Source organism: Rousettus aegyptiacus, unplaced genomic scaffold (genome assembly GCF_014176215.1).
Source record: "Rousettus aegyptiacus isolate mRouAeg1 unplaced genomic scaffold, mRouAeg1.p scaffold_m13_p_15, whole genome shotgun sequence".
Classification (NCBI taxonomy): domain Eukaryota; kingdom Metazoa; phylum Chordata; class Mammalia; order Chiroptera; family Pteropodidae; genus Rousettus; species Rousettus aegyptiacus.
The window spans coordinates 28,108,094-28,133,408 of NW_023416290.1; the positions used below are offsets into that span (position 1 = coordinate 28,108,094).

Here is a 25,315-nt window from a genome sequence, read left to right on the forward strand (position 1 = left end):
ACGCGTGCTGGAGCGCGCGGGGTAGGGCGCCGAGGCGCCCGGCTGGGCCTAGCCGCTGGTCCTTCTTGTAGCCCCGCGGTCGCCGACTCCGGTATTGGCCGCGGGGGCGCGCGCCGCTTTGCCGTAGAAACGACAAGAAGGCGCGGGCGCGCGGCGCGGGCTCTCGGGCTCCGGCGGCGTTTGCGCGCGCCCTAGCGCAAGCGCGGGCGAATCGGAGCCCCGTCGTTGGGCCCCAGTTGAGGGTCCCAGCGGTGCGCGAACTAAGATGTTGAGGCGAAGCTTGGAAAATCGGTAACAGCCCCGGGGGCCCAGCTTCCCAAGATGCCGCACACGCGAGGGCACGGTGTGGGGGAAGCGGGCCCTCTCTCCGTGAGGCCTCCGCGCCCAGTTCCGATCCCTGGCCGGCGGCCCGGCTCTCCCCGCAGCGTTCTGGGGCCTACCTCGCCGTGCTGCCCCGAGCCCCGGAAGCCGCGGGAGCCCGGAGCCGGACCAGCTGTACTCGGTCCCCGCACTGTCCCGGGCGGTGCAGACGCCTGGGAAGCAGCAGGGTGCCCCGGCTGAGCAGCCCTAGTAGCCGCCACCCCGCCACTATGTGGCGGCGGGAGCCGGGCCTCTTCCAGCGCCTCACTGTTGGGATATTAAGGCCTGGCCCGGAATGGGAAACTAGAGGAGGGGCTCTGCCTCCGCAAAGTGCCCCGAGAGTGTTTGCATGTCAAATTAACGTGAAGATGAAGCCATCTCGTCCCTAATGAGAATGAGTTTTCTGTGTCACCTTTTTCTCTAGGGACGCTCAAACCAGACAACTGCAAGATGCTGTCACAAATGTGGAGAAGCATTTTGGAGAGCTGTGCCAAATCTTTGCTGCTTACGTGCGGAAAACTGCCAGACTGCGAGACAAAGCAGACCTCCTGGTGAATGAAATCAACGTGTATGCCTCTACGGAGACTCCAAATTTAAAGCGGGGCCTGAAAAACTTTGCTGATGAGTTTGCCAAACTTCAGGACTATCGACAAGCAGAGGTACGGAATGAGGTCACAGCGTCATTGTTATGAATGACTCCTGAAGTAGTGGATGGAGAAACCCTGAAGACTCACTTTTAATCTGCAGTGGTAAACACACGCTTGATGATAAGCCTCCCTTATGTCTGTAACATTGTGTGAGACGTAAAGGGAATCTTCCTGTGATTTTACCGTTTTCAAACTAAATTTTTAGGTATCTTGAAATCCTAAATTTCCCCATTTTATTTGCCGCTTTTGGGCCAAGGAGTGGCTTTTTACAGTGGGTGTAAACCAAGTGTCCATGGGGAAGAAAAGGAGCATGTGTTTTGTGTGCACATAAGTATATTTTAAAGTATGTCTGGAGATGGAAGATGTTGGGAATGGTAATGTGAGTGAATAAATAATGAATGGACAAGAGATCTTCGCTGCCTCCATGCTCTGGAAAGTTTCACTGGGGCAAAAATGCACTGATTTATATCACAGATGCAAACCAGTAGTGAGACTTGGGTAGATTTCTGCTGGGTGAAGGGAAGGTGAAAAGCTGGGGTTGTAATTGTTTTTTTTTCTAAAAGCCTACTTTTTCCTTTAGTACCTCATAAGTGCTTTCAGTTATGTTAATTTTAGTTTTTAAGATACAGGTTAATGTGTCAGAAGTTTCCCAATTAGAGCTGCATCACTTCTTTGGCACTTATCAGTGCTTTCAGTGGTTTTTTAAAGCCAAAAACAAAAATTTCAATTATCCAAAAAAAAAGAAAAATGGGCATAATGATCTTTGAACCTGTAATTGTTATTAATTTACATTTAGGGGTTAGTTTTGGGGAAAATGTTGACATTTTTTCTGTAATAACTGTTATACATAACTGGGTACTTACTATTTCAAAAATAATCTATACTCACAGATAACCCTAAAATCCCATGTTAGCTAATAATTTCAATGCCTCTTTCTAGAAAACTTTATGCTATTTATCAAATAGCAAAATGAGTTGATTTAGATTTATTCTCCTTTTTATTTCCCTTGCTTACCAAATGGTGGAGATGCTAATGAACAATGAACAAAAGGTAGGCAACAAAAAGGAGAACAGAAATAAGACTTGGATAATCCATACACTGAAGAATCAGTGCATGAATTATTTGACATGATATCAGCTAACCTATCCTGAATATTCATGGTTTTGATTTTAGGGTTCCTAATATTTAAATGCTCAATGAGAAGTTGATTTTTTTTTTCTAAAATCTTTTAAAATGAAACATATGCATTTTACTTATAAAAGCTAAAGAAATTTCAATGAAATGTATTAACTGATAGTATCATCAAATGTTCTCACAAACATGTCATCAAGCCTTTTCCTGCTACAAAAATAATATATGTTCATTTTAAACAGTTAAATATGTCATCTTGTATTACCTATCTTGAAAACGAAAATTTTAATGTCCAAGAATTATTTCTTATGCTATATACTTGCCTTTAAAAAAAATTCATTTCTTCAGTGCCTTTCACTAGTACTATTAGTAAAAAAATTGCCTAAAATGTGATAAAATGTTTTTTAAAATCTGTTTAAATCTCAATAGAGATCAATCATACAGCTTGACAGCTCAGCAACACTTGAAACCCTTTATCATCTCTAAAATTTGATAATTAATGAATGGCTTCTCAGAAAAAAAAAATTGTAGCTAATCAGTGGTATTAAGCTTTCCTGCTTTCCAGGATTGTGTTACTTTAAATGTTTCTAATATGCTGTATCTTTCAGCTTTGATGTTCCTATCTGGAAAGCTGGGCTATTACATTTTGGAGGTGATGTATGTAAAGTATCCAACAGCGTGCTAAACACACTGAAAGTGGTAGCTGTATTGAAATTTGAGATGTCTTAAAGCTTACCCAAAAGCTACTACTTAGAGGTAGAAAGATGATGGTGTGACAAGGATGAGCTCCTTGGAAATCTGAGACATTTTCTTGTCATATTGCACAGCAGGTGCTTTTCTGCTTTTATATTTAATGTACAGCTTAATGGTTTTTAACGTGTTTGAGGTTGGATTCTGAGTCTTATCAATTTCGGGTTATTCTTTAATTTATGAAGATAAGTTGAACTGTAACACTTTAAAAATTTTTAAATTAATCTGTGTAGTAATTATGTTCAGGTTATAAACAGCACAGGTTTTAGTTCAGAATTAAAATTTTGATATGTCTGTTTTCAGTTATATTTTATAATAATTTTCAATAGGTTGAAAGACTTGAAGCCAAAGTAGTTGAACCATTGAAAGCTTATGGAACCATTGTAAAAATGAAACGGGTAAGTAAATTCATTGTTTTTTTACTATTCTGGCAAAGAGGATAAGGCTTCCAATAATTGTTCTTTTAATAAAAAGTAAAAGGTAGTATTTAGTTACTTTCTACGCACTCGCAAGTGTCATTTCTTAGAACTTCGAGAATAATGAAATATTTTTAGTGAGCTTACTAAATATGCTACTGTAGCAACATGTAGCATTTTTTATGGAAACTTTAAAATATTTAATATTTATAGGCTTTAAGAATATACGAATAGAAATTATTTTACTAAATATAAGTTTATACTATTGTTTCAAAGCAGCCAATAACGTGGACTAAAAATGAATGTTACGAAGTTTTATTTTCTTATTAAGGTATAATTGACAAATTAGTTTCAAGTATACAACATAATGATTCAATATTTGTATATATTGTGAAATAATCTCCAAAATAAGTCTAATATCCTTCACCATCTATAATTACAAAAATATTTTTTGTGATGAGAGATTTTAAGATCTACTCTCTTAGCAACTTTCAAATATGCAATATAGCACTATTCATCAGTCACCATGCTATACATTACATCCCCAAAGGTCTGGTTTTTAAATCAGCTTTACTGAGGTGTAATTTACATGTAATAAATTCTCTCATTTTAAGTATTCATTGAGTTTTGACAAATGTGTATATATATGTAACTACCACCACAATCAAAATTTTACATACATATTTATATTTACATGGTTATAGTTTTACATTGAAATTGATACAAACTAATTATGCAGTAGTAATAATTCCTTTGGTAATGATGCCTGGATCAAACAAGGACCATTTCTCCCATTCTTAAATCAGAGTATATTTTATTTCTTAAATTACAGATTTTTATTAACAAACAAATGCCTATTTACAGGATGACCTCAAGGCAACATTAACAGCAAGGAATCGAGAAGCTAAACAGTTAACTCAGTTAGAAAGAACACGTCAGCGAAACCCATCTGATCGACATGTTATTGTATCCTTTGAATTTTGGTTGTAAAAAAACGTTTTGTGAGGTATGCAGTACAGAAGTAAATATATGTGGAAATGATTAATTTCTACTTTTAAATATGCAAAGAATTTGAATATAAAGGTTAAAAAGAAACAAATGCACGTATGAATTCTCACTATAAAAATCAATAATTTTAAAGATAATATACCACCTAATTCAGTCCCTTTTATATTAATTTCCACATTAGATATTCAAAAAATAAAACACTCCTAAAGGTAGATGGGTTTATAAAGAGTAAATTCAAACTTGAGATTTTTTTCACATGAAGACTAAATATTAATTATAAAAGTAACTTAAAAATCTGTCATTAATCATATCAATATTATCTGCCCAGCGTTTGAGAAAAGGAAGGAAAATCTTTTTTCCCAGTGTAATTCCCTTCATCTTTAAAATAACAATTATGACTTCTACCAAGACCTTCAGGAGTTCAAGAGTATAGTTGATATCCATGGCTGGGCACCGAGGGATCTAGATAGGAGTGTCTTCTGTAACAAGGTTCTTCTGTTAAGAATGACTGTTGCTTAAACTAGAATGTGCCTTGTTTGTGACTGAACAAAATAGAAAATAGTGCCTAGCTAACTGCCAGCAACTGGGATAGGTGCAATTGTATAGAAGTACTAATTTATCCCACTGCCTCTTTTTCCCATTCCTTTTTATGTTTCCTTCCTACTTCCTTAAGGTTTTTACTGCCCAGCTCAGCCAGAAACCACATGAGGAGTGGCTCCTTGGGGGCATTTGAGGTTCCAGAACACCTCCATTCCTGAGGGGAATCCCTTGAGCAGTGATTTGGGGCTACGCCAGTTGCCTGGTCCTCCTTCCTTTGGACCAAAGGTACATATGCCCAACCTTGTAATAAACAAAAATGGGCAGCCACAGGGCTGGGACTACCCATTGGAGGCTGAGACAGGAACATCTAGACGGTAGTTGAGGCTTAAGATCTACAAACTGGAGAGCATAGAATCTGGGTTTTAAGCAAGTCAGACAAACCAGAGAATGCTAGAAAATTTATGACTGACAAATAGGGACTGAGGCAGAAGTCAGGGGATGTCATTAGCTTTTAAGAATTTAGCCAGAGGTCAAAATTTTATTGTTTTGTTTGAAGGAGAGTACATAAAGGCAGAAAAAATGTTACATCTGGAATTCTGTGCGGCTGGCCAATTTGAATTGAGGGTTTTAGTATGGACAGTCAACACAGAAATGAATCTCTTCTTAAAACAAAAATGTTTCCAACATAGATGCTCTTCTGTAAACACTGCTGTGGAGGGAGTCGTCTTATACCATAGATGAAGCAGGTCTGCAGGTTCACCTGGGGGAAAACATGCAACAACTGAATAGATTATTATTACTACAAGTGAATTGCTATGCTCACTGAGAAAGATCTATGAATCCAGTGGATTTTGACAGCTGGAAATAAGAAAATAAAGGATAAACTACATATAAATGTGTTTGGTATAAATATAAAAATATTCAGTCATACCATCATAAAATGCCAGGAGAGACCCTTGAAATTCATTGGATTGTTCAAAAGGAGCATGTTAAAGTTCAATATGTAAAATACAATGGAGTAGCTGTTGTATAAGAGGATGGGGTGAAGGATCCCACGGTTCTGCCTGCTCACCTCCAAGGTCCTCATTGGTTTCTGAACAAGATGTATATAACACCATTTGAAAAACACCAATCTGGCTCATCCTTTTATAAGCCATTTTGCACTCGTTAGTACTTTTATTAAATCTACTGACATTCATAGAGTCATATTTTAATCAAAACCATTTCCTACTCAAATTGGTACATTATAGAATTTTGAAGAATTTTCAACAAGGTAGAAATAGAAATCCTTATCCTCTTTGTTAAAAACACCTGTGTAATTTTGGGAACATTACTATGCTGTAGTAAAGGGACTTGAAACTTTAGGAAATGAGTAGTAACTGCTGGAAGATGGTAGATTAAGATTCAGATGTCCCAGCTATGGCTTCTGCTTCCCCACTCTTTCCTAGTTTAGCCAAATTTATCTACCTTTCCAAATTTTTAAGCGAAACTATCAATAAATTGGGAGGAAAAAGACATAAATAAAAAGGAAGTACAAGTAAAGAATTGCATGAGTCACATGTAATAAGTAACATTAAGAAATTAGTCTTCCTGAATATTCTCATTAGTAAAAAGTAAAAGGTTTCTAACTTAAAAATTTTCTCAAACTGATAAATCTTCAAAGGAGCTCATTTACTTTTGAATATTCTGTGTTGAAGTTATATTTTTTAAAATCCCAAGTCCAGTAATATAGAAAATTGTTTTTGATTACTGGTTATGATTAACATTTGTGTGGTTTTAAAAAACTTTACACTTTATGCGGCAAGCATACACGCACAGAGGTATAAATGAATATATTGTTAAATGCATAGTGTCTTGAAATTATGTTTGAATTAACCTTATTGTAAGTATATATAACCAATATAAAGTTATACTGTATAATTGCAAAAGTATATAATTTTATAAGAGTACATGATTTTAATTTGTTGAAAAAATTGTTCTATTTGAAATGTATTTTTTCCTTTATGAAAAATTTCAGTCACAGGTGGGTAATAAAGTGGTGTGTCAAGATGGATCCTTATAGTAAACTCTTTTACTTATTTCAATTTATACATTTTCTTGAAAAAGCAAGGGCTAAATGTCAGAATATGTGTCAGAAAACATTGATGAGAAATGCAAATTTTCCCATGAATTAACTATTAAATGATGATATGTAATACTTTTGAGCAAATATAATAGTAGCATAGGAAACAAAACTTTATTAGAAAGAATTTAACCAGAAAATTGGGCTCTCTTTTAAAATCTCTGTATTACTATTTAACAAAAAAATCTCAAATATTTTTGGGCGACTATTGTCCTAAAGGAAGAGATGCTTTTTAAAGAGAAATACATGGTTAGATTGGAAATGTTCTGTACTTTATTGTAGCCACTAGCTGTATATGGCTGTTGAGCTCTTGAAATGTGACTAGAGAACTGAGAAACCAGATTTTAAATTTTCATTGAAAGTGTAAATAGCCACATGTGGCTAGTGCCACCAAGTATGGTACAACAAGATCGTACAACACAGATCTACATAGTATGAGTACTTGTATATTGCTTAGAATATATTAAGTAAAACATTAGACCTATCATCTAATTTATTAGCTGCTGGTGTGTGTGTGTATATGTGTGTGTTTTATATAAGAATTAACTAGTAACAGTATAATACTAGTAGCTAATAAGAATGTACAAATAGAAATTCCATGTTGAAATAAATATTTGTAGTGAATATTCTACTCTACCTGCTTAGAACATTACAGAATTAGAAACATTTAATACATCTGGAGAACTAGAAAATGGAAAATACTTAAATCACAAGACCTTTCTTTTTGGGGAGGAGGGAGACAAAAGGATAGAGAGAGAGTGAGGAGAAAAAAACTATGATAGATAGCCCAGTGAAAAAGATGAAAGCAGGAGAAAATGCAAATTGTTTTACAGTAAATTATCCAAGGGTAATATATGGAAAAAATGAGTTTGTAAAAAGAAAGGGAGTTGTTTTGTTTTTGTTTTAGATCATGAAGCACATCACCTAATAAAGTTTTTTATTTTGCATGTGCTTATTATATAGATCATTTTATTTTATGTGGCAAAATATATTATTGAACATTTACACTGTAATGCCAAAAAGCTAATATTGCAATTATGCACTCTGAAATTAATTTTTTTCATCTTTTGTAGGCAGAAACCGAATTACAGAGAGCTACAATGGATGCTACCCGAACAACTCGTCATCTGGAGGAAACCATTGACAATTTTGAAAAGCAGAAAATAAAGGATATAAAGGTAATAAAGTAACAGTTAAGATTCAAAACATGTTTTCTAACCTTTTTGTGAGGTGGTATTATCCATATTCTATGTAATATACTTATTTTTCTAGCATTAAGTTTTCTAACAACTACATATTAGCAAATAAATTGGGTAAGAGTAGCCAACCATGTAAACGTGCATCCACCATGATATGGTGTCACAAGAATTGCCTTATTGTAACACATCAGGAGATATGAAACCTTCAGGATCATGACGTTCAGGTCTTCAGTGACTTTTTCATAAGCATCTCAAAGATTTCGAGGATCATTTTTAACTATAGCATGTCTTTTAAAACAAGTCATCTAAAGATGCCTTTTGGCTCACTGAAAATTTTCCTGGAACAAGCTTTAAAGAAAAATATTTTTGTCATTTTACAACTGTAACCAACAAAAAAAAACATTGTGTTTTCAAAAGTTATGTTCTTATCAATAAGTATTATCTGCCATTTAATTATATCATTCCTCTCTACAATCCATGAAACACTGATTTGTATTTTTTTTTTTAGTTCTCTATCACAATTTCAAAGGATTTCAGAAGTGTCTCCAGTTTGGTCCTGAAGACCAAAAAAAGTTTAAACCTCTCAATTCAGTCTGCACTCTGCTGTGTAATAGTAGATTGCTACTCACTATGAGCATCTCAGAAAGTTGCCCTGAGACAAACCTCTTTACTGACGTGGGAGAGTGTAAGCTGGATTAATGTTTTAAAATCGCTGACAGCCTCTTAAATTGAGAGAGAAAGGAAGAAAGTTTATTAAAATATTTAGCTTTAACCTGAAAAATGAGAATGGAGACTTGTGAGGTATGCCTGATTCTACTACCACCTAAAGGCTTCTCTCTTTATTCAGCCTCCATGCTTGCTACCTCTACAGGTGTTTTTAATTCTCTGAGCACCATAAATTACAAAACTGGGGCAGAGTGAGTAAGTGCAGAATTCCCCGCTATAATTACTACTACCTGGGATTTCCTGAAACAGTAGAACACGGAGTGAGGGACTGCACAGTGGAGGGTGCACAAAGAGAAAGTCTTCCAAGTTTTTCTCTCTGCCTGCTGTATCATGCCCCTGGAAGAGGAAAGTCTCCCCGTGGTCACACACACAAAAAAGGAAGATAGGAAGAAACCCACTTTTTAAGAAATTGATACAGTTCACCCACTTAAAATGTATAATTCAGTGGTTTTTAGTGTTCAGATATGTGCAACTGTCACCACTTAATTTTAGAACACTTTCAAATCACCTCAAAGTGAGATATAATACATTTTAGCTTTTACCTCCCTGCTACCCCCACACTCTCACCTCAGCCCTAAGCAACTACCTCTGATTTCAGTCTCTGTGAATTTGGCTGTCCTGGACATTTCATATGAATGGAATCCTAAAATACATGGTTTTTGTAACTAGTGTCCTTCACTTTGCGTAATATTATCAAGGTTCACATATTGTAACATGTATCAGTTACTTCTTTTTTATAGCTTCATAATATTCCATTGTGTGGCTAATTGCCACATTTCATTTATCCATTCATCAACTGACAGACATTTTAATTGTTTTGACCTTTAGGCTATTGTGATTAATGATATAAGCATTCATATGCAAGTATTTATATGAACATATATTTTCATTTTTCTTGGGTATATACCTAGTTAATTGCTGAATCATTTGAGAAACTGCCACACTGTTTTTACAAAATGGTTGCACCAGTAGTATATGAGGGTACCAGTTTATTTGCGTCTTCACCAGTATTTGCTATTAATCAGACTTTTTCATTTTAGTCATCCTAGTGAGTGTGAAGTAGCTATCTCATTGTGGGTTTGGTTTACATTTCCCTCCTATGCTTCTTGGCCATTTGTATATCTTCCTTGAAGAAATGGCTATTCAAATTCTTTGCCTATATTTTAGTTTGGTTTTCTTTTTATTATTGAGTTGTAAGTGTTCTTTATAAGTCCTTTATCAGATGTATGATTTGCATTATTTTCTCCCATTCTGTGGCTTCTGTTTACTCCAGTGTTCCTTGAAGCACGAGTTTTAATTTTGATGAAGTCCAGTGTACCTATTTTTTCATTGTTGTTGTTCATGCTTTTGGTGTCCATTGCCAAATTTGAGAGTATAAAGATTTATCTCTGTTTTTTTCTAACAGTTTTATAGTTTTTGTTGTTTCTTATAGGTCTTTGACCCGTTTAATATTTGTATATGGTGTGAGCTAAAAGTTAAACTTCATTTTTTGCATGTGACTATCCAGTTGTCCCACCACCGTTTGTTGAATGGAGACTGTTCTTTTCCATTGAATAGTTTTGGCACCCTTGTTGATTTTTAAATATTTAAAATATTTTAAAAAGTTGACATGGTTTTGTCTCTGGATTTTCATCCTCTTTCATTTATCTATGTCTATCCTTATGCCAGTTCCACACTATCTTGATTAATTAGCAGTGCTTTGTAGTGAATTTTAAAATCAGGGAGTGTTTTTCCTCTTTGTTCTTTTTAAAATTGTTTTGGCTCCTCTGAATCTATTGCAATTTAGTATGAATTTTACCATCAGCCTGTCCATTTCTATATAAAGTCAGCTGGGCTTTGATAGGGATTGCATTAAAGCTGTAGATTAGTTTGGGGAGTACTGCCATTTTAAGATGAATTCTTCCAGTCCTTGAACATGGGATGTTTTCTATCCATTTAATTTAATAATGTTTATATTTGTCAGAATATAAAGTTTTGTGCTTTTCTTAAACTTTTTCCTATTTCCTAAGTATCTTATGATTCTTATTGCTACTATAAATGAAATTCTTTCCTTAATTTCATTTTTAAATTGTTCATTGTAAACGCACAGAAATACAATTGACTTTTGTACACTGATCTTATATCCTGCAACCCTGCAGAACACATCTATTAGCTCTAATAGTTTTTTAGTAGATTCCTTAGGATTTACTATATACCAGAGCATGTCATCTGCAACCTACGCTTTTAATGCTGACCCCCACACAACTCTTAGCAAACTTCCAGAAATCAGTATCAGAGTCTATTAGGATTCTGAAACTGTTCTATAGGTCCTTCACTGTTTATAACTGTATTACCATGTTTGATGTGAGTTTAATCAACAAGTCCATCAGAATTTTGGTAGCAGCAATAATCAGAGAGGTAGCACAGTTTTTAGACCAAGACTTTTCATAGGAATCTTACAAAGAATTTGTCTTTCTGAGAAAAGTGGGTATGGAACTTAGTATACAGAATGTGGAAGAAAAATCAGTCCCATTTGTTTCCCATGTAATAGGAAAAATCATCAGCTATATGATGAGTATGTAGAGAATCTCAGACCTACAAAAAGGATCTTGACCGGGGGTCACTCTTGAACAGATAAGAGTAGAAATTCAGTATGTGGTAAAGTAGCTAACAGGAGCAAGAAACATCTTCTAAATTTAATTTTTAATAGCTTTATTTTTCTTATAAATATAAAATCACCATACATTTTTTGAAATTGAGAAAAACATAATAATCCCACTAATCAGAAATAGCGTTTTGACTTATATCCTTTCAGACTTTTTATCTATACACATATACATAAGAAATATGGTTGGTAATAACAACAACACACATTTCTTAGGCATTGTTATGTCACACATTTTAAGCATTTTATGAAGATGAACCTCATTTATCCCTCACAACATCCTTGAGGGAGGTAATATTATTATTCCTATGCAGTTATATTTAAATGGGACCAAACCACATGTAGCATTTCTTTTTAAAATTTAATGTATCATGGATATATTTGTGCTAAGAAACATAGGTCATATCATCCTTTTTGGTATCCTCATAGTATTTTGCTGTATGAACATATTAATTTATTTAACCAGTCCTCACTGGTGGACATCTAGATTATTTTTGCAGTTATAGATCTCACTGCATCATTAAACATTGGGTTTTTGCTGGTCCATTTATTTTGGGGAGATAAATTACCAAAAGTAGTACTTCTGATTCAAAGAACACACTTTCAATTTTAATACCTATTTTGAAGCTTCTGTCCACAAAGTTTGAACTAGTTTACATGCCTACAAAACCTTATATGAGCACCCTAATATAACAGTGATTAGTAGTTTAAATGGCCAATCTGATAGATTAAAAAAATCAGTGTCTGTTTTTGCATTGGTACTAATGTTGAAGCAGAGCACCTTTTCATATATTTAATGATACATTTTATTTCTTCCTTAAGTACTCACACTTATCCTTAGCCTATATTTTTTAGTGTTGGCATTTTTCTTATTAAGTTGTAGAAATTCTTTAGACAACTAACTCCTTATATTAAAGAGAAGATATATTGCAAATGTATTTTTGCATTTTGTTGCTTATTTTGTTGCCAACTTTAAAGTTTTAGTTTTGTTGCTAGATCTATTGGTCTTTTTGGTTTCTGCCTTGGTGTCATGTTTAGAAAGGTTGTTTTCATCCTCAAGATTATATAAATACTTGCTTATATTTTCTTCTGCTATTTATATGACTTTTTAAATATTTTATCTGGTAGTTGTGTTTTGCATATGATATGAGGTAGATATCTAACTTTATTACAGAGAGAAAGTTCTTCTGACAACATTTGTTGAATAGCCTCTACTCTGGACAGCTGTCATTTCCCCTTTGTTTGCCAAAATTTAAACAAGACCATTTAGAAATTTTTTGTTAAATATCTTGCTTGCTAATTAAAGCAGATAGAGGCTTTAATATTAGGATAATGAGGCTTTAATATTAGGATAATGAACCTTTTCAAATTTAGCTGGTTTACTTCTTAAGCAATAAAAATATCTGACTTGTGTTGGACACTTACTCTAAGCCAGTTACCATACAGTACTTTTGCTTGAATTAACTCATTTAATTCTTAAGGCAAAACCTATGAGGTTGATACTTTTGTTCCCTCATTGTATAGATGAGGAAAATGAGGGAAAGAGCAGATAAACTGTTTAATATTACATAGTTGGTATGTTTCAGTCATAATTTGATCCAAGGTTTATCTTAATCCAGAGCCTATATTCTTAACCATCCTGCTTTGCAGAATACTTGCAGATGGGTAAAGAATTTCAGATTAGCTCTGCCCCACCCCCACCAATAAAAAGTATATGCCTTCTACTATCACAAAATAAAAATGAAAAGGGGAGAGAAAAAGTAACTCAAAATGCCTCTGTCCCTGACCATACTGACCCATTCCAAATAAGCAGATTACATGAGATCATTGAAAGTTAGCTATATTTATAGAAAATTATTACTAAATATGATAGGGCCCTAGGAAGTTCTACCACCTTTCTAGTGACTGACTCACTGAAACTATTTTATTACAGAAACAATGCTTTCCATGTTTTTTCTTATACCAGTTATCACCTAGCATTATTGTTCCTTGAAATTATTCTCCTTTTACCTGTTTTTGGTTTTATGAAATTCTGGTTAGAAATAAAAGAGTATAATTGGCAGTTTTCCCTCCTCACTATCCTCAGAGATATAATTCTTCTCTGTGATAATCTTAAGGCTTCATGGCTCTTGGGTCAAAAATTCTAAGTCTAGGATTCTAGTTTAGTAGTGCCACAAATTCCCCATCACTGTTCTTCACAGAAAAATAAACAGTCTTATAGAGGTGTATAATATAAGTTTTGTTAAGAAATAAAAGGTCAAACTATAAAGGACTAAACCAAAGTATCAGAAAATTTGATATCACCCCCACCTTGCAAGTAGTAAATAATAGCCATTTAATGATTAAAGATACTGTTTAAAGTACTTTTTTTTTTTTTTATCACTAACTGAAATTAAATTTTGAGGTTGGAAAGTGCTAACAAACTCAAAGTTGGTCACTGTCTTTTAAAATGAGAATGTAAATACACAATGTTAATTTTTTAGTGACAGACACATCTACATATTTTTCAGGGCTTATCAGCTCTGGGGAATATAACACCAACAAGATGCTAGTATTAAAAAATTGTTAGAGATGACATCATATTCATCAGAGATTTTGACCATCAGGAATTTAATAATTATTCAAATATTTGAAAATTTTTGTTTTGTAATTTTTGCATATTCACAAAGTTATCGAAGTGGAACAGATTTGAATTAAGTGTAAACCAACAAATTTAGGTGTAATTAGATTGTAACTGTTTGGATCTCACTAGTTATTAAATAGTGTGATGGTCTATTAAAGATTTAGAATGTCTATTTGTAGAAATGTTTAAACATAGGAGATAATACTCAATTTATTTCATTTAAACTTAATACCTTACTTGAGGCTTTTTTATTTCTCAGGTGATTTTATAAAGACAAATACCTCTTTTGTCTCCCCCTAAGTACAGGCATACCTCAGGCATACCTAAGTACAGTGGTGTGTTTCCAGACCACTGCAATAAAGTGACTATTGCAATAAAGCAAGTCACATGAATTTTTGGTTTCTCAGCGCATATTAATGTTTACACTATGCTGTATTCCAATAAGTGCAATAGCATTATGTCTAAAACATAATTAAAAAATACTTTATTGCTAAAAAATGCTAACCATCATCTGAGCCTTCAGTGAGTTGTAATCTTTTTGCTGGTAGAGGGTCTTACCTTCAATTTATATAAAGAAAAAAATGCACTGTCTGTGAGGCACAAGAAAGCAAAGTGCAATAAAACGAGGTATGCCTGTAAAGAAATCCACATAAGTAAACAGATGGTCTCTAAATCCTCTAAGAAAGAAAAATTTTAAGAGTTGATTGTTTGACATTTTAAATGTATATTTACCAGTTCCCTGGGTACTTACCTTAAACAAGTCTAAGGGCTTATACTACAATTTTAATTGATTGATTTTTAGGCGAGGCAACCCTTGGTTGACCTCACAGATTGCAAGGACCTTGTCAGTTTACAATCCCTTATTTTTTACACCTACAGTACATGGTCTTCCTAGGTAGTGTCCCATCCAAGTACTAACTAGGCCCTACCCTGCTTAGCTTCCCAGATCAGACAGGATCCGGCTTGTACAGGGTAGCATGGCCTTAGACTCTACAATTCTAATTAAATCCTAAGTAATTGAAAAACAAAAATTTCTGTTACAGCCTTCAATAAAAATAAAGTCAAACTATGTCTATACTATATTTATATAGTTTATTAAAGGTAGAGAATCTTAAATTTAAGATTCACAGGAAAGATGTAAGCCTGTGCTTGATTGCTCCTATTACCTAAAATGAGCAGCAGACCAAGAACCAAGTAGGGGTCCTTAGTGTTTGAGCTTGTCATTGACTCCCAATTCTGTTTTCCTCTGTTTTCTTCTCTCCATGCTCCTAAAGGGCACCTGACCCCTTTCTAGCTAGCCAACTACCTTATGAAGACTGACAACTAAGAGATTAAGTCTCAACCCTAGTCAAAAGCCATTTCACCTCTAACATATTCCTGGGTATTTGGAGATTCTTGGTGTGAAATCCAAAATTATATCTTGGCATAATGCTGTTTATTGTAAAGTTACTAGACCAGGATACCAGAGCCCTCTGTAACCTGTATGAAGTAACAGAAAGGGTAATTGTTAGTCATAATGTTATAATCTCTTAATCTAGAGCCCAATCTTTGCAGTCAAACTGACACATGTGCTTTTACCCCTGGAGGGTTACTTTCAACTACAGATCTGTTTCCATTGAGTAGTGATCAGAAGCCTGTTAAGACTCCCTTAAATATTTTTCTAACCTTTAAGGTAGAATGGAGATGGAGAAAAAAGTTACAGGACACTGAGGGATATCTGTATGGCTCTTTTCCAAAATGAAGGAACACTACTGTGTCTGGCTGGTTAACAGAAGAGTGGGAATGACAGAAATATGTATTTAACTCTTGCCTTCTAGCCTAACCCATCTCTTCTATCTTGCTTAAGTACAATGGTTGATTGTTTTCTACCTTGTTCATATCTGCCCACTTCTACATTAATGCTCTCATTTTTCATTTGATAAAGGGACAAAATAACAAAAGGGTAAGATCCTATTTAATTAAAAACTTGTCCGGTTTGTATCCTTTCCCTAACTACTGATTATCTTCTGCTAGATCAACATGCACACCTTCATTCATTCTCTTTGTTCATGATCTTCCTTGTCGTAAGTTGTCATCATGCTTAGAGATTACCTGCAGTTTATTTGTGAAGAAAATTATTCTTTCCAGTAAGAAAAACATAGTATGAGCAAGAGTTATAACTTATGAAGAATCAGATCCAAGCTTGAACATTCTGGCTGAGGAACAATAATCACATCATATATTTATAAGCTAGAAAGTTCTATGCAAATGTATGCTGCTGTTATTAGTGATAGGAATATAATTATCATCAAGTAATTCCTTTGTGGTTTGAGAATATAAGTAACATATAGCCAGAAATATGATTGGATATAATTCCTGTCTAAAAAACATTCTATTGTTTAAATATCAGTTGGAATTGCTAAAATACCAGCTTCAGAAATGAACTGTTTTATCTAATACTTACAGGCACAGGTTAAACAGAGTACATAATGTCATATATTTTATTCAGATCTTTTTTTTTTTATCACAGATGTCAATTGTAAGGTATAAGTAAAACTGACTAAAATAATAGGAAGTAAATGGAGAGATAGGAAATATTTTGTATAATTTGAAGGTTTAGCTGCAGAAGGTCTTTGCAATTATTTTTATTCTATCTTCTATACTTCATTTGCCTTGCAGAAAAACAGATACCTTTGCGTTTCATAAAATGGCAAGACTAAAGTAAAGAATATCTTTATAACATTCACCAGACAATTTTTATGATTATTTAAATTCCAATATTTGTTTTTTAGACTATATTTTCAGAATTTATCACTATTGAAATGTTATTTCACGGCAAAGCTTTAGAGGTCTACACTGCTGCCTACCAAAATATACAAAAGATTGATGAAGAAGAAGATTTAGAGGTAGGACTGTCTATCTAAACTCAGTTCTTCTATTAATATGTAAATACTTAAAACAGAGCATTTGTTTGGTTAAAAATATCTTAAACTGGAACACTACAATGGTTGTTATTGTGTGCAGTCCCAAATAACTGAACTTCATGATTTTCTATTTATTTTTTAACTTTTCAAATTAACCACATTAAAGTTCCAAGAGTTAATTTATTAATAGCCAGTAAAATACAATAAGAATAAAGCCTTTACATGAAATGTATCATTTTGACATGTCACTTAAGTGTGCTAAAAATAACATTCATCAATTTGAGCTAACATTTGAGTGTTTATGCCATGCACCATACCCAAAGCTTTATGTGCAATTTCTCAACTCCGCACAATCCTATGAGGTGGGTGCTGTTATTCTTTTCATTTTGGCAACTACAGAAACAGGTGTAAAATCTTTAAATAACTTGCCCATGGTCACTTAGCTAGTAAATAGCACAATTAGAATCTAACCAGTTTTGTGTGACTTAATCAATAAAATATGAAATAAATGTAGTTTTATATATAAGGCTTGCTTTGTACTGGTAGTTAAATGCAAATAAATCTGATTGGCCAGCTAACATTAGAGCAATTAAATATTAAAGCTTGGCTCCAGTAAACATATCTGAAGGGTAAATATCCTACCCTCTTACTTCAAAAGCAGGTGGGGGGGGCAACAAAAGTATATTTTTGCTGAAATAGATAAAAATTCAAGAGATACGTCATACATAAAGTGAAAAAGGCCATGTATTCTCAAGATATAACCATGATTCTGTATTAACAAGTGATAGAATTTGAGAGTGCCTTCCATTTGGCAATTTCAAAGATCTCCCCAATTATTTTTTTTCCCACTAACTAGCCACAAAGAGATCCCTTGGGTATTCTCTCCCCACTACTCCACTGGTTCTTGGAAACTTAATATAGTAAAACCATCTTGAGTAAAATGAAAGTACATGTTTTAGTCCAGTGCCAAAATCTGTCTCAGTTTTATATCAGTTATGCCTACATGATCATATTTCTATTTACTGTTTCTCAATAGATAGCTTCCTAAGTGTCCATCCCTTCCAAATAAAACTGTTTAATTTTCACTCCTTTTCATGTCCTATTGTTTAAAAAATAGATTTAGCTATTATCTGTCATTTGTAAAATAAAATAGCAAATGTTTATATAGCATTTGCTTTAGACCAGCCACTGATCTATTCACTTTGACTGTTATTTAAATCCTCCCATCAACTTCGGTAAAAAATACTTATTGTCTTTGTTTCTGTGGGTGAGAAAACAGGCACAGTAAAGTTATGAAACTTCCCAGAGGTTCCCTTAGCTAGTAAGTAACATAGCTGGGAGCCAAACCCAGAAGACTGACTAAAGACACTGTTTTTATCCTCTCTACACTCTACTGCTGGAAGTGTGGTTCTTGATAAGTGACCTGAACCATTTCCTGCAGAAACAATAAGTGCATTGATTACCATGTTAAAAATTCATCTCCCACTTTTCCTATAAGACTAGAGTCCCCTTTACAAGTATTTTCATTCTTCTTTTTCTAATACCCATGACATGCCATTTAACTGACACTAAAGCTCCTGCAAACCCTTTGAACCCCAAAATTTTCTTATTCCAGAGGTCCTAGATATCTTTTTTGTCACACTACTTCCAACTTTTTTTTTACCACTATTCTTAATCAGCTAGATAGGTAGCTTGTGGAAGGAGAATCATAGAAAAAACTAAAGATCTCAGTGCTATATGGTAGATGTGTTTTTGAGTATCAATTTCCCCACTTTCTAGGTGGAAAATATTGAGCAAGTTAACTTCCTCACACTTTAGCATCATCGCCTCTAACATGGAGATACTTATAGTACTTACCTTATAAAATGTTCATTCAACAATTATTTATTGAGTACCTATCATGTGCCAGGCACCATTCTAAGTGCTGAGGGTTTAGCATTATAAGTTGGAAATAGTCCAACTTGTCAAAGCAGAAACTGAAGTCTACCGGGAGCTCAGACAATTAAAAAAAAAAAAAATGTATAACTATTAAAGTTTTATAATGTGACCAGTCACACAGAGAAAAAATACAGTATACTGTAAGTGTAATGTGAATGGAGGATTCTAAATAGTCTAAAGAATCAAAGAATGATTTCTTAATTAGAAGCTTGAGGGATACCTGGCAACAACTTTCAGTTAGAGCATACAGATATACAGAGGTCTGAAGCATAATGAATTATAGGCATAAACCATACAGAAATTGTGGAGAAGAGAGAATAATCTGGGGAGACTTGTAGGACCAGGGGAAGTAAAATTATATCAAACAGGTACCAAGAAGAGAAAGGATCCTTTAAATATAAGGTTTCTTGGAAACAACTAAAGTGTGCAGAGAGGAACAAAGAAATAACTTGCTTTTCTTCTTAAGTAGTCCATGCTTTATGAGAACTGCTGAGACATTGTGGCAGCACCTAATTTTCTGCAGTTAGGCATCTAGCTATATCACAATCCATCTTACCTTATTTGTTCTTCACACACAAAAAATTACAATATACTGTCCAGTATAGTCAGGCCCATTTTCTCTGCAGTAGTAACTTCGGAGCATATTCAGATCTTGAGACACTCCTAGAAGAGATCTTGGACCATACTGGAAAATGTATTATTGCCAATAAATTAATATTCCTGTAAATCTGTTTTTTTGGTAAGACTAATTTTAATATTTAACTTGTTTAAACTTTTATCTCAAGGGCTGTATGTTGTCTTCTACTTCCTACTTTTGTTTTGCTAGAAAAGTTAAAAAAGGAATGCTGTTCTAACAAAAACATATCCCTTCCAAATACCAGTTGGTTAATAAGTCATGCAAGTTTTTTATCATACCAGCATGCCAGTGTTTCTCATCTGGCACCAGAACATAGTTGGGTCCTTAGTAACTTGCTAAATAACCTAACCCTCGTGCCTGAATTGCCCTAAAACATAAGTCTTGCCTCTTGTTAAATTTCATCCCTTGACTACTTTGTGTCCCATAGTTTTCTGAGATTTAAAGAAATGTGTAGAGGCATCCTTAAGTCTAGGTCTCCTTTTTTCCCAAAAAACATAGGGATTAAGTTCATGTTAACATCATTGATTTATCATTGATTTATCTTAAGCTAGGAAAAGTTGCAAAGATAAAACAGGGCACCTAGCTCTAGAGTATAACATGTTCATATAGGTCTATAGACTAAAAGTTAAGAGTGATGGGTAGGTTTGGTTATCTTAAGCCTCTTAGGTGTCGTCACCTAAGGCTTCTGGGTAATTAGGAACCACAAAGTTTTTTGGTATAGGAATTATATTTTGGTCTTTAGTAAGATAATTCCATGTAAGCTATAAAGAAAAATGTAGAGTCAAAAATTAAAATAGAAGTAACCCAGGTGAGAAATTTAGGGAGAATGCCCAGGCTTCTAGCTCAGTCTACTAAATATATGGTAATGTCTTTGATTACAAAGGTGAAATCTAGAGCTATACTGTCCAGTATGGTAACCATTAGGCATATGTGAGTATTTAAGGTTAAACTGAAATGAAGTTTAGTTCCTCAGTTAAAGGAACCACATTTCAAGGGCTCAGAAGCCTTATGTGGCCTTTTTGGATAGCACAGAACAGCAAGAATTTTTGTCATCTCAGAAAAGTTCTGTTGGACAGCGCTGACCTAGAACAGAAATTAGTTGGGTGCATAAATGCGGCTATTAGAAGAGAGTCTACAGAGAATTGATTGAAAGGTAGCCATTAAACTGTGTAGATAAGATCTTTCATAGAGGGTGTCAAAAAAGGAAAAGTGCCTAAGGGAAACCTTTTAAAAATATTTACACTGTAAGCAGTAAAAAACGGAGATGCGAAGAAATAGGGCAGCTAGCACATGAAAAGTATTAGTGATAGCATGCATGAACTGTTTCAGGACAAGATGAAGACAAAAAGACTGGTGATTTTTGGCAAGAGCAATTTCAGTGGAACGTGAAAACCTAACTGTAGTTTATTGACAAATAAATGGAGATGAAGTAGAATATTTGAGAAGTTTTCTAAGTAAATTTATACCTTGAAATAAAAAATAAGTATCCTGAGTTTGTTTGCTGGGGGAGGGAACCTGTAGAGAAAGCAAGCTTTTGTTAGTTTAAGTTTTGGAAAAAGGAAAAATGCACCTTGGAAAGAGTCAAAATGATATTAACTTAAAAAAAAATGAAAAAGATGGCATTAATAGTTGAGGGAAAAAAGGGAAGGAAGCTGAGGAAATTCACATCTGATAACCTTACCTATTAGTCTCTATGTAAGAGAAATGGACAGAGAAGCCAGGGAGGTTAAAGTGGTAAGGTCTGGAACTACTGCTTGCTTTAAGGAAAAAGAACTGAAAAGTAATGACATTCCAGATCCTAGTGAGCTTGGAATCTACATAGTGGCTCCTGTTTACTCTTATGTGATGTACTATAAAAAGTACTGCAGTGAAGTTGTGGATAGGCAGAACAGAATCAAAGATGTGACCTGCAGCCCACTACTAACTTGCCTATTCAAGGGTAGGAACTTTCACATTTCCCCAGGACATACTCGCAAGTGATTGTTTCAGGACCCATCAATGTTTTACATGGTTCAAATTTTTTAGCTTTTCTCTTTACAACTTAAAATATTTTTGTATTTTTTAATTGTTGTTTTAAATTTACAATAAAAAATTGAAATTTTGTCTGGGGATAGGAAGTGCTTTAAAAGCTCTTAACTAAGGAATTTAACATGGCTTTCTAGATTTCCATTGTTTAGTATCTATAATGTTGTTTTGTCATTGCAATAGGTTTTCCGAAATTCTCTGTATCCACCAGATTATTCATCTCGTTTAGATATTGTAAGAGCAAATTCAAAGTCGCCTCTCCAGAGATCACTGCCAGCTAAGTGTGTATCTGGAACAGGACAGGTGAGCTAGAAACCATAATTTAAAGAATTTTGTGCTGGTGCTTTTGGAATTGTTTAGTACTAAAAATGTTTCCCTTGAGTCATATGACTTCATATAACTTACCCTCTCTTACGATCTTAGGTAAAATATTAGACTGCACTAGGTGTGGCTCTGTTAATATATTTCTTACAACATTACTCTCTGTAGCAGAACACTTAAGAACAAAGGTGGAAAGGACAGGCAAATGCTATTCTATATTCTATATTTGTTCTTTGGTATAAGATAAAGAGCATAGATTCTGAAGTCAAAACTGCTTAAAGTCCCACTGTCACAACTTGTTGGAAATTATACCTAAAAAGGGCTTTTCCTGAACATTATCATAGATCCAAAAGCACAGATCTTTAGGTAAAAAGCCAATTTTCTCATTTCTTCTATATTCAGAAAGTCTCAGTTACCTAGTACCTAGAACAGAGAAGGATCAACAACCTTTTTCTCTAAGGAACGACAGAGAAAAGTACCAGATTTTACAGGCTATATGGTCAGTCCCAAAAAAGCAGCCATAAATACATTAAAAAATCATTATGGATGTGTTATAATAAAACTTTAAAAAAAAAAAAACTGGGCCATAACTTGCCAACTCCTGAACTAGAGAGCTTATGTCATTTTACATATCTTGCCTTCAGAAATTTAAAATCGAGCAAAATATTTTCAAAATATTTTAAATTTGGCCCAACACCTTCTATTTTCATTTGACTCTCCTCTAAGCATGTATTTACTGCTTTATGCATCCCCACAAAGTTTTGTTTGACTATTTAGAGCTAATGATATTACCTAAGTTAGCTAACGTCTGTATAGCACTTTAGAATACATTATCCCAGGGTTTCTCCACCTCAGCACTATTGACATTGGGCCATATCATTTGGTGGGAAAGAATACTGTTTTGTGCATTGTAAAGATGTTGAGCAGCTTCACTCCTCACTACTGACAAGATGCCAGTAACACAAACACATCCACGCCCCCAACCCCCATCGTGACAATTAGAAATTCTGTCTCCAGACATTGCCACATGTCCCCTGGGAGGTATATCACCCTCAGAAAGGTTTGAAACAAGGTGACCCACTAGTAAGTCAGTGGTGAATTCAGTCAGATTCTGAACTCATTCCATTTAAATCACACTATTCTCAAAGCCTAGTTGAAATATGCTTGTTTTTGCCATCCTTTTGATCACTCATTCAAACATGTTTTTGTGACCCAAGAATTAAAATATTTTGGCATTTATAATATATTGAGACTATACTTTTCTCTGAAAGTATGTTATAGAAGTACTGGTATCCAACTGGAATCAAATGGTTAATTTCACATTTTTACTCAAAAATAACATGATAAATGAGTGGAAAACCTTTTAACTCTTTTCTACCTTAAAATACAGTAATTCATAGGGAATTTTCATTACTAAAAATGAATACTGATGGATATTTTTCTGGAATAGCTGTTCTATGTGCCCTTCTCTGTAAGGGCATACTAAAAAGATACCAAACATTTAAAAATATTTTTTAAGTTAGGATATTTTAAAATATGTTTAACAGGTATCCACCTGTCGATTAAGAAAGGATCAACAACCAGAAGATGATGATGAAGAGGATGAAGACTTAGATGTAACAGAAGAAGAAAATTAGTTTTCTTAAGTAATCTTCGCATTTCCATTTTTATTTTAAATTACTTGAAATACAGAATTACTGAATTGTGAGACTTTATACTGGTTGATATATTAAACCTCAAAATGGAATCCTATTGGAAATGGGAATTAAAGGAAATTTATGTTGACAAAAATGAAGTCTTTAAAAAATATTACACATCATTCATTTAAACGTCCTAACAGTATGTGATGTTTGTATAGGTTCCATTTTTTTAAAAAAAATTATGTATTTCAAAAGTATTTCATATTAGCGTGCCATACCTAGTTGAGGTTGCAAATGTAGATGACAAAAAAAAACATTTAATAATTTCACTTGCTTATTTTAGGTTAAGACACCATGCTTTCATTACCAGAAAAGAGTCCTGGAATAGTCATTCTGATTAAATATAAATTCTATTCCATAAGCCTTAATCAAAAAGACAAGTCTTTTTTTCCTTTTTTCACTTTTACTACAACCTGAAATTTCATCATTTAATACCTCAATTTACTTTTCGACAAGAATATAATCTCTTGATTAAAAGTAATGGGAACCTAGGTCATCAGTGTTTTACAACTATAAGTGTAAATTTTACCTTTAAAAAGAAAGCTACATTCAGCCTGTTTCTGGTTTTAAAACAAAACTGCTATCATGCTAAAGCTATACACAATACAACTTTTGGAAAGCTATAATTTGGTGGAATTATAGCTAAGAAAACATCATGGAAGCCATATATAAAAATCTGTAAAAGATTTACCAAATTACCACCTAATAAATGTGTAGTCACTTATGCCTGAAAATGTAAAAGAATTTAATCAGAGCTTTTCAGTATGTCTGATGCTTTTGTTTCTTTGGATGCGGAACTGTACTTTAGTTCATGGATCCCAGTCAGGCATGTAAAAATTAGGAAATTTATAAAATCATCTGGGAAAATAACAAAAAGCAATTATTCATAACAGAAAAATAAAAACTTTCTAGAAAGCTTTTTGACTTTGTTACTTATGGTTCTGTTCTTAACAAAGCACTGTTTCCTGAGAACAGTCCTAACTGATGAAATTACTTCAGTACTTTTTAAGTAAAATATTCAAAACATTTTAAAATCCTAAATAAATTGATATTCTTAAGAAACAGGATATCATTGCATATTTATTTTCTTGGTATTTAAATTTGGCATTAAAGTTTGGAGAAAAAAAGTTAAAATATTTCTTTTGCTGTTTATAACAACTCAGTTCTCTTGTGCATCTGTCATCTGTTGCCGTTATGTGTTCAATCAAAGCATATCTGATGTAAAGCAATCAGCAAATAATTCTGATATAAAATGTATGCTCTCCCTTCCTCCAAGAAATATTCTGAGGACAAAAGGAATACTATACATGATAATACTTTCATCAAAGTTGTTTTTCAGACCAAACGTAGGTTGGCAAACTTTTTAAAAGGCTAGACAGTAAATATTTTTACAATAAGTGTGCAGAGACAAAATCAAGGTATTACATAAGTATTTAAATAACCATTTAAAATGTAACTACTTTAAAAATGTAAAAACAGATTTAAAAAAAAAAAAAACCTATGACCAGTCACTTAGCCTATAAGGCCTCCATTTCTTATCTCTAAAATAGGTTTAAAGTTATTTTAGTTACTGGGATTAAATAATATATTTAACTCATATATAACTACAGATCATACATAGTAAC

At 34.0% G+C, this 25,315-nt stretch overlaps 2 protein-coding genes across 2 annotated transcripts in view; one reads left to right on the forward strand and one right to left on the reverse strand.

Moving 5' to 3' along the window:
- The first annotated feature begins 144 nt into the window (after positions 1-144).
- On the forward strand, positions 145-24,752 carry CIBAR1 (CBY1 interacting BAR domain containing 1). The gene is made up of 9 exons (XM_016153239.2): positions 145-291; positions 785-1,019; positions 3,218-3,286; positions 4,169-4,270; positions 6,870-6,875; positions 8,048-8,152; positions 16,938-17,051; positions 21,853-21,972; positions 23,538-24,752. Exons 1-9 carry the CDS (start codon positions 266-268, stop codon positions 23,625-23,627), a joined length of 867 nt encoding a protein of 288 aa, XP_016008725.1. The 5' UTR covers positions 145-265; the 3' UTR covers positions 23,628-24,752.
- Positions 5,376-25,315, reverse strand: part of RBM12B (RNA binding motif protein 12B) — a 29,390-nt gene continuing 9,450 nt past the window's right edge. Inside the window, exon 2 of the transcript XR_001597937.2 lies at positions 5,376-5,612. The gene's annotated coding sequence lies outside the window, so the exon portion shown is untranslated. The remainder of the gene's footprint in view (positions 5,613-25,315) is intronic.